This window comes from Malus sylvestris, chromosome 9 (genome assembly GCF_916048215.2).
Source record: "Malus sylvestris chromosome 9, drMalSylv7.2, whole genome shotgun sequence".
NCBI lineage: Eukaryota > Viridiplantae > Streptophyta > Magnoliopsida > Rosales > Rosaceae > Malus > Malus sylvestris.
Window position 1 is genome coordinate 8,092,780 of NC_062268.1, and position 10,753 is coordinate 8,103,532.

The 10,753-nt window shown below is 37.9% G+C and overlaps 2 protein-coding genes and 1 pseudogene across 2 annotated transcripts; all 3 read left to right on the plus strand.

The window, feature by feature from the left end:
- Positions 1–1,213: 1,213 nt before the first annotated feature.
- On the plus strand, positions 1,214–3,953 carry LOC126583366 (uncharacterized). Its single transcript, XM_050247714.1, has 3 exons — positions 1,214–1,383; positions 2,529–2,832; positions 3,370–3,953. Exons 2-3 carry the CDS (start codon positions 2,550–2,552, stop codon positions 3,750–3,752), a joined length of 666 nt encoding a protein of 221 aa, XP_050103671.1. The 5' UTR covers positions 1,214–1,383; positions 2,529–2,549; the 3' UTR covers positions 3,753–3,953.
- Positions 3,954–4,458: 505 nt separating this feature from the next.
- LOC126583367 (dirigent protein 1-like) lies at positions 4,459–6,332 on the plus strand (annotated as a pseudogene).
- A 1,375-nt stretch (positions 6,333–7,707) lies between these two features.
- On the plus strand, positions 7,708–8,786 carry LOC126583370 (dirigent protein 22-like). Its single transcript, XM_050247718.1, has one exon. It carries the CDS (start codon positions 8,094–8,096, stop codon positions 8,619–8,621), a length of 528 nt encoding a protein of 175 aa, XP_050103675.1. The 5' UTR covers positions 7,708–8,093; the 3' UTR covers positions 8,622–8,786.
- Positions 8,787–10,753: the final 1,967 nt, after the last annotated feature.

Genomic DNA, 10,753 nt, shown 5'->3' on the forward strand with positions numbered 1-10,753 from the left:
CGCTAGTGCTTTGTGGCGGACCCTCATAGGATAACAATTACATAAGAAGACCAAAATGTTACTTTGTCATGTGGGAGAGAGAAACGAGGATCTATGCATTGTCTTCTTCGTGGAACAATGAGGCTCCTCCTCCTTGCGAAGAAATTTTTAGTTGTGACAGGTATACAAATAGTACATTAGCATAACCCACTATTTATATAAAGACACGTGTTGTACCACCTTGTGTGATAGTCACATTGAAAAATCTGTCCTCCTGGATATTGAAACAGAGAAGAAAAATTCAAATTTATAATCTCACTTCTCAGACTTTCAACCATGCCCAGACCGACTTTGCTTTTCAGCGCCCACCTACACCATTTAGACACCGCCCCGTCTAATCTCTTCTCTGATTTGTCTTCCGACCTGAGTTTAATCCGAAAACTGACCATCATGTAGCGTTTAAGCCGATTTTTAAAACACTAATCCTTTAGAAATCCTGCAATATAAGTTGACCTAAAGGAAAATGATTGGACACCATAAAATTGAAAAATCCAAAGCCCAATCTGAATAAGTTTGAACTTGATCGAAACTCGAGCACGAAAAAACCTCCCAGGCCCAAAATGCAAAAGGACAGATTAACCCACACCCAAATGTTCTAGCCAGTAAATTAGTATCACACTCAAATTTTCTAGCCATTGTAAAAATGTGATTCATATATGAGTTAAATATATTAGTATCATACCCACTTCTTCCGGCCTACTCGCCTAAGAATCGTGTGGATAAATTAGTTTGAACTCCTTGTCATCGAAATTCAAACCTATAATGCCAAGGAGACTTTCTATGAATTATTCGCCACCTCATCTTTTTGACACAATGTTTTATAACCTTAGTAAGGGAATGGTGCCAAAAAGTAATGTGGCAGTCCCTTGAGAGTTCTACTTGTTTTTTTGTTTTTTTTTTTTTGTTTGAACAAATGATATTATCTACACTAAGGAGAGGGGATGTGCTTAGCCTCACAATAGACTAGCAATAATGTGGTTCAAATTCGCCTTTGACGATAATCAAACCTAAAACCTCTAATTTATAAGTGAAGAGAAATACAACTAATATAGTAGTAAGTGACGAGAATTCCGATTTTGAAAAAGTATTTTTAGCATTTCTCTGGTATTGTAGTTGCCATGGTCAACTTTAGTTCAATTGAACCTACTCTCAAACCTACTAAACCGATATTTGTCTATAGTTGAAGCGGTTCGCTTTCTTCCTGATATTTCACTCTCTCTCTCTACTCTCCAGCTACCATTCAAAAAAGAAAGAAGAAAGGAAAAAAAACTAGTCGCCCATTTACTCTCCCACCCATACTCTCACATTCATCCACTCTCCCCTGCACTCTGTCTTTACATCTTGGTAAGTCTTCGCAGTTTTTGATTTCTTCTGTTGCTTTCCTTTACTTGATCTCTGATTTTTGCTTCTAGACTTATTCATCTCTGAATCTGCTTATTTCTGTATTTGTTTATCCTTGATCTATGGTGTTCGTTATTCATTTTGATTTTATTTGTGAATTTATTTAGCAAATTCATCTAATTTGTGAAGGAAAGCAACGTTGTTGATAAATTAAAATGTTAATTTCTTATTTTTGCTATAGTTTATGTAAATTTAGCACTCAGTTTCCGTGTTTGCGTTAAATCTGTAGAATGAAGGGTAATATTAGATAAATTCATGACATTTTAAGCATAAATTTATGCAAATTTGTAAATCATTCGGAGTTCCATCATCATTCAGTTTGCAATCGGTTTTTATTGAAATGCTTCAGTATTTTATATGGAAAAATGCATATGTATAAATATCTTACGATATCTGAAAATACACCGAATAGAGGTCGCACTTGGTGCGATAGCAAGTGCGATAGCAAGTGTCTTCGTCCATGAGCGGTAGGTCTCGAGTTTGAGACTTGGGAGCAGTCTCTCCATAAATGGGGGTAAGGCTAGCCGACATTCACCTCTCCCAGACCCTGCGTAAAGCGGGAGCCTTGTGCACTGGGTACGACCTTTATCTGAAAATACACCGAATGAATTGATTAAATGAGTCGGTAGTATTGTTTTTTTGCTTTTTATCCAAAATGGACCTGAGATTGGAATAACTACTCAGTTTGGTCTTTGATATTTAAAATCGATAGTAGTGGTCCTGAGATTATCCATCATCAGTCATTTTGGTTCTTCAAATCTCCGTTAATTTAGGGTATTTTTGTCAAATCAACCCCTTTGCTTGTACTGGTGGTTTTTTTAATTTAATGAAATTTTTTCTAGAAGGATCAAAATGATTGACGTTAGACAATCTCAGGAACTATTTTATCGATTTTAAATCTCAAGGACCAAAGTGAGGAGTTATGACAATCTCATAGATCATTTTGGCTATAAAACCTTGTTTTTATTGAACAAATACATAGCTTAAAAGTTGTCTGCTGTTATCATTAGTATTCCTTATTCGTATAATTACGGTCAGTGAAACAAACTGATTTTACTGAGAACACCTCAATTTGTTCATTGCTTCAGTTCTCGGAGTTTGGAGTAAAGATGTTGCAGCTGCTGTACACGGTGATTTTCAGCGAAATGCTGCTGATTTTGGCCTTCTTGTTCAAGAACCCTCTGAGAAAGCTAGTGATCCTCGCCTTGGATAAGATGAAGCAAGGGAAGGGCCCGGTGATGGTGAAGACGGTCGCTGGGACTGTATTTGCTGTTCTGATGGCCGACGTCTACAATTTGGTTGACATCAAGAACCGAACCATTGAATCTGGCGTGCTCAACCCTACGGACGAGGTTCTCATGTCCGTGAAAATGCTTGAAATTTCTCTTATGGGTATTCTTCTTGATCTCTTAAGCTTGTTTTCAAAAATTGGTATCAGGCTTATCTACTGTTATCTAGACTTACATCTTGTACTTTCTATTCGAGTTACTGGAGTTAGGTGTACTCGTTATGAATTGTGCCTGTTAATCGTTGAGTTCATATGTGATGGAATTAGAAAGAAATGGTTTGATTTACGTAGGGCAAGTTGATAGCTACCTTTTGAAGCAGCTGAACGTTCTTCTGCTTTGCCCTTAGTGTTGGACTTTCATCAGCTTGAGCATGAAACATATTAGCTCAACCTGTTATGAAGTTGAGTTAGGTCTCGAACATCAGATTTTCTTGCCTTCTTGTTTCCCTATATTTTCTTAACATTTTAGATATGCTACCTTACTTCCCCTTCCTTTCTGTTAGGCAGAACTTTGGTCATCTGATGCAGAGGTCATTAGAATATCGTTTTGCTCAAGTTATTTATAATTCTAATGATTTCTTTGATTTGCTTGATAACCATTCATATCCTTCAAAACTGACTTTCAATCGTATCGAATGCAGGATTTTTTCTGTTTCTTTCTCTGATGATAGATAGATTGCACCATTATATACGAGAACTTCGATTCCTCAGGAAGGCCATGGAGGCTGTGAAAAGACAAAACCAAAGTTCTCAAGAGGAGAAAAACGGAAGTTCAAAGCAACTTAAGACCATAGTACAAGAGAATGAGACATTGAGGACAAAGATCAAGACTCTGGAATCTGAATATGAGACGAAAGAGAAGAAGGCAGAGGCGGCGGGAAGTGAGGTAGAGGCCCTAAGAAAGCAATCTGAAGGACTTCTTATGGAATACGACCGCTTGCTGGCAGACAACCAAAATCTCCGCAGTCAGTTAACATCGATTGAACAAAGCGCATCCCACACTGATGGAAAAAAGAACACGTAAGGGAGTGGTTACTTAGTAATTATCTGTCATCTTTGTCAATATCTAGCTCTATGAGGTGGGTAGTGTAGATTTGAGGTCGAAGCAGAAAAGAATATGACTGCAGTTATAAATTCGTACCTATAGTTATATATAAAATGTAATCAAATGATGCAAGAATTTTGTTAATTCTCGTTTTTATTCAATAAATATTGCTTTTCGGTAGTGTTATCTCACTTACGTGATCTTCGAAAGTGGAAAACGCGTGGCTGAGTGATTTTAGTTTCTCTTCAGAAGTTCAAAACTGAAGTTGTTCTGAATGATTATGTATTTGCTTTCTACCCAAGAAGTGGCACGCCATGGATGTTGTGAGTAGTAATCTCATCCTAGCAGTCGCTTACTCGGGCTCGGGGGAGTGGAAGTTTCAGTCATGTTAGCTGCTACTCTCAACCAGCCATCGGCATACTGCTCGCGGTCAATAGATACTGCTAGCTAGCATTCGGCCATAGCTTTTCTGTGCTTGAACAATTCTTAGTTTGTCATATACAAATGCACATTGAAAGTAATCCATGACCCTGACGGAGAAAATCACAAAGCTCTTCGGGCCCATTTGGTGGGTTGGATGGGGGTAGGCGTTTCAGATAAGATTGGGTTGGCATGGATTGGTTAGATTTTGAATCCTAGTCTATATTGTTTGGTGAAACACTAGCTCGATGAGACCGGACCGGTGCCGCAAACGGAAGAAAAGGATGAGCGTTCTCCCACTCCCTCTCTCACTTCACCCTCACTCCTCCTCCTCTCTCTTTCCCAATTACGGTCGTTCCAATCCAACAAAAACAATCAGAAAAAAATCAAACAACTGAGTAGACTCAAGTTTATAGGGAGGAGAGGAAGATTGAACGCGGTTGCCTTGCAATGCGATTGTAACCAGTGTGTGAGGATGAGTTAGATAACTCACTTTATTGTAAATTCATAACACATCATATCCTACCATGTTTAATCTATTTTTATTTTGACACAACAAACAACTGACTAGACTTAAGTCTATTTCAATTGGTCATAATTCATCCCAACCGGCTCACCAAACAGACCCTTCATTGCCTTCAGGACCACTTTTATTGATTTGAAATGTTAGGGACCAAAGTGATGAGTTATACAAATCTCAGGTACCACTTTTATTTATTTATTTTTTATTCGAAAGATCGTAGATTCAAAGAAGCCAAAAGCAGGCAAGCAAGTACAAAGGGTGAGCCAAAAGGTCCCAATTGAAAAAAAAAAAACCACAAGGCCAGTGGGAGTTGATACAAACTATGAAAAACTTGCAACAAATAATACACTAGCATGCAAATAATACATATATTGTAAACAAATTATTTTGCATACAAATGAGAAGTTAAATAATTGCTCCTTTGTTCAAATTATAAATTGAAACCCTAACCGTATGAAACTGAAGATCACCAAGCTATTTCTAAAGCTAAATTGGTTGTTCTTCGTTTCTCAATTAGCTCCAATGCATCAACCAATGGCATTAAAGTTCATACCAAAGCTCAGTGCTCAATCCATAATACTAGTCATGGTTCTAGCCATGGCTCCATTTCCACTTCCAGTCCGAGCCACTCCCAAGTCCAAAGAAACCCAACTCTCCCTCTACCTTCAAGACATCACTGCCGGTCCAAATGCCAGAGACATTCCACTTGTAGGTCTTCCGGCAAGCTTTGGAGCTACACCCAATTTGCCACAAGTTACGCCGTTGATGACCTAATAACGGAAGGCTTGGACCGAAACTCAGCCTCCGTTGGCAGGGCTCAAGGGTTGACTATGACGTCTGGATTGGACGGACGGAATGCCCTTGTATTGATATCGATTGTGTTCACAAAACAAGGAGTACAATGGCAGCACTCTGGAGATACAAGGAATTAGTAAGCAATTTGAGGAGGTTAGAGAACTATCGGTGGTTTCAGGTACCAGAAAGTTTTGATTTGTTAGGGGATATGCTACATTTGAAACAGTTTTTTTGGACGTTCCAAATTCATACGATGTACTACGGTGCATTGTTACAATAAAGCACTACTAGAATATTATGTCCATTTGTTATACTATGGGCGTGTTTGGCATGCCGGATAACACACCGGATAGTACTATTTAATATTATCCGGTGTTTGGTGCCATTCCGTATTAGCACCGGATTATTTATGCGGTCCGGCTTATTTTATACGACGTACGCCGGATAACTTATACACTCCAAATCGTCAGTATTAATTAGTCGGGTTGCTGAAAACAAAATCAAGCTGGCTCTTTTTCCATCTCTCTTGCTAATTTTAAATTGTGAACCCTCAGTGCCATAAATGTTCTTCAATCTCCTTTTGAGGAAGTAAATGAACATGATAATCTTTGATGAACTGGATTTTTAATCCGGTACTGCACCAAACGCTCGATTAAATAGTTAGTACGCTTAACTAAATAGTCAGTACTATCCGATGACAAATTATCTTATCCGACTGAAATAATCAGTACAGTCTGAGCTGCCAAACGAGGCCTATGCATGCAATGTACCTGCAGTTCATGTTCTTTTTTGTAGCAAATGCTTTGGTTTGTAATTATAATTTGTAGGTCAACCTTGAGGCTTGAGAAATGTGCCCATCTTGTTTAATCATGCAAAGCCTATACCAACTGTCTCAATCTGAAACGCTCCCCTAATCTTACAAAATTACACTAGTAACCCCATGCTCTGTATTAATCACAAATTTAGGAGGACAAACTGCAGTGCCATCAAAATGATCAAACATCTTATACCCTTTCATAACATACTTGAACTGATAAACCCATTTCGAAAAATTCTTATCATTCAACTGTAAGACTAAACTTATCCAATTTATAAGTTAAGAGATTAAGCTCATGAACCACAAATTTATACAAGTATTAAAATCACAATTCGATAAACACAATAACTAACTAACCCGTAGGATAGCGTAGGCGATCGCAAAATCCACAGTGGCCACTAGCACCGCTACGGTTGAGCATGACTCTGCCATTTCTTTTATCCATTCTTGGACCGACTTCAAAAGCTCATTATGCTCATGATGGTAGAACAGCTCCTCCATTGTCTGATCCTTGTTGTGGTGAATGCCGTAATGTGGTGGTTGTATTGTAAGACTGTAAAAATAGTAGAAGCCAAATCAAACTTCTAAACAGTGCACCTTCTCCCCTCTTGCAAAACCAAAAGTACTCAAACTAACAATAAGTCTTAGTTCAATATTGAGTGTATGTTTTGTGAGAGTAGTGACTTATGTTTTTATACTAAATATAGATTGCCCTATTACAATCCTACAAGGAATACAAGACAAAATCCTTGTACAAGTTCTATTCTTAAGCTTATCGACATAGAGTTTCAATCCAAACCAAAGTCGAATTAACTTTCATAAACATATTAAGATTTTTCTATAGCAATATGAGACAATAAGGATTATTACCAAACCGTATGAATCACACTCATACTCTAACATCAACTTGATTGTAAGCATACCCAAAAGACCTTCAATTTGAACAGTATTAGACGCCATTGCTACACAAACTATGCATATTGCAAGAGCACAAGTAGAAAAAGAACAATTTCAACTTTCAAAGATACAAGAACAACAAAAAAATTTCTCAGATGGCTTCATGCCCAAACAAACAATCTTGATCGCAGATGGCTTCGTGCCGCAAACACACAGTAATGGCTTCGTGCCCCAAATAAACCGTGATGGCTTCGTGCCTCAAAACAAAACAATCTACTTCTTCAAAGACTAAAAAAAAAAATCATACACTTACACGGAATTGAAGCATATAACCTGAATTGAGAAACCGAGCAAGGCAATTCGAGAAATCCAAATGCACCAACTCAACTTCCAGATGCCCAAAGTGCCGTCGCCGACTGAAATTTCAGATACCCAAAGTACCGACGAGCCTCAGAAAACCAATCAAAAAATCGGACACCACAGAAGAATCGCTGGCTCTTGATACCATATTAACTACTGTAAATCTACTAAAGTTTGATCAAGAAAGCAGGAAAAATGAAGCAAGGAAGAAGAACTCAGAGAGAGAGAGAGTAGTGCACTCAAAGGATGAATATTCATTCAATGTAATGGTTCGATACAATAGGTCTTTTCAGAAAGCTAACATATAAAGGCCACCAACCGACTTAACGACTAGAAAATCTTTTATCCAATCTAACCAAATCTTAGCATCCAATCCAACCAAATCTTATCTAAAATAACCACTCTTCAACAAATCCCAGCTGTCTTTTCTGACATGGCAGATATACCTACAAACTTGCCATGTGTCCTCTCTTATCAGCTCACACCTTCATCTTCCTAGCCTACTCCAATGGCATTGAACTTCATAGCAAAGTTGCTATTAGTTCTAACCTTTGCCGCTTTTTCGGCCGGTGCTACAAGAAGTCAGCTCAAAGAAACCAAACTGACCGTGTTCTTCCATGACTTCATTGCCGGTCCGAATAGCACAGTAATCCCAGTTGCAGGTATTGCCGGCAAGCTTTGGACCTTCACTCAGTTCGGAACAGTTTACGTGACTGATGATCCGTTAACCGCAACACCGGATCTAAACTCAGCCGTAGTCGGGCGAGGCCAAGGCTTGTATGTGACATCCGGGCTGGACGGACTCAACACTCATGTGTTGATATCGATTGTGTTCACAAACAAGAAGTACAATGGCAGCACATTAGAGATACAAGGGACCAGTAAGCAGTTCGAGGCGGTTAGGGAGGTTTCGGTGGTCTCCGGTACCGGAAAGTTTCGATTTGCGAGAGGATACGCTACGTTCGAAACGTTGCTTGTGGATGCTGCAACTTTCTACTCGGTTGAGAGATGCAACGTTACAGTGGAACATTACTAGAAGATCTCTGTATCGATGCCATGGCTTCTTACTTTTGTTAATTTACCTGTAATCCCCAACATATACTTCGAATTCGATATAACTGTTGCTAACATAAAGTCTGCGTCATGTATTTTTCGTGTCACATGCTGGCAATTATTCAAATAAGATGGCTATCGTTATATATTCTAAATCCAATCATTTAAAACTTTGATGAAATGATTTTAAATGAATATCAGAAACTGCCTTCGCCCATGAGTGGTAGGTCTCGGGTTCGAGACTTGGGAGCAGCCTCTCCATAAATGGGGGTAAGGCTAGCCGACATTTACCTCTCCCAGACCCTGCGTAAAGCGGGAGCCTTGTGCACTGGGTACGACCTTTTTTATCAGAAACTGATTGTTGTGACGAAAACAAATTGGTCTTATGGTTACCATCTTCAAGCTTGCTTTGGTTACTACTGAGGAAGGAAGAGGAGATTCCGATTTTAATAGGGTTTTTGACGAAAACAAATTGGTCTTATGGTTACCATCTTCAAGCTTGCTTTGGTTACTACTGAGGTAGGAAGAGGAGATTCCGATTTTAATAGGGTTTTTAAGCTAGTTAGATTTATAATTTTTACGTTGTGTTAATATATTTCAAAAATTTAAAAGAATGGAAGGATATAACGTTCATCGACAGCCTCGAGGGACTATTTTGCCGGCACTTAGGTTGGTTTTGCCGAAATAATGGAAGGGTGTAGTGGTGTGCTAGGTTTTGGGTCACTCGATGTAGAGATAGAAACACCAATGTTTATATCCCTTTATTTTCTTATTCTTAATTATTTAAGGACAAATTTGAAAGTTTGGTGGAGAAAATTTTCTAGTAAGATATAGAGATAAAATAACTGAGTCTAAATAAAATTTCCTGCAATTATTTTGCCCTCGGCTGAGAGTTGCTAAGAGTAAAATTCGAGAAAAAGAGCCGGTTGTATGAGAAATATTTCAAAAAGTTATGCAAAGGCATGCCGTATACTAAATATGGCGCCTACTATGCAAAGGTTTGGCATACAGCTGTTCAAACCCATTTTAGTAGAAGGACACTCTATTTGTTTACATTCATTCATTTGTAAGGGATTCAATGCGGACTTTGATGGTGGTCAAATGGCTGAATGGCATTTAACCTAATTTCAAGGCTACCAAAATGTCCTTACCAATGTTGCTTTTATGATTTTATCTGTGCGATTTAACTTTGAGTTTGAGCATTCAACAAATTAACGGACCATTTACTTTTGGTGTCCGTACTCAGACATGATGGTGGGCTTTCCTTTTTGGACCAAATAGGAACTCAAATCACTTCTATAGTTGGCCCAAATCCATCTTGGACTTTTTTTTTTCCATCTGAAATTGATTGAACATTGAAGAAATATATGATAAAATGTTTGGCAATGCTCGTATTTGAATGCAAGTGAAAGGGATGTTTAATTTATATGCAGATATAATAATATTACAAAATTTCAAAACATTAACAAATAGGTTGTGGATTAGTATTGAAGGGAACCTGCAACTAATTGAGCAGTTAAATAATTGCTCCTTTGTTATTCACACAGATGCAATTGATGACAATTACAACAACAGTAATATAATATAACTGATTAACTGTAAATAATAATTTCACTAAAATATAAAATTCAGCAATCAAAAATTAAGGTTCATACTGAACCGGAAAAAACAAAAAAAGAATGTTTCATGCAATCAGATTGAAAACATATCGACAATTTAGACCTTGTTTTAAAATAATCTGAATTACGATGGTGAATCTTGTGAATGAGTTTGTAGCAAAAAAACTTTCAGTTCACAACAACATGAGATAATGTATTGTGACCTATTTTACTAAAGGGTTGCGGCAAAGAAAGAGAGATAGAGAATGACTTGATAATCCTTTATATTATTTCTTATGTCCTGCGCTTGCTTTTATTTATTATTCGAAAGATGTAGATTCAAAGAAGCCAAAAGCAGGCAAGCAAGTACAAAGGGTGAGCCAAAAGGCCCCAATTGAAAAAAACCACAAGGCCAGTGGGAGTTGATACAAACTAGGAAAAACTTGCAACAAATAATACACTTGCATAGATTGTTACATATATTGTAAACAAATTATTTTGCATACAAATGAGAAGT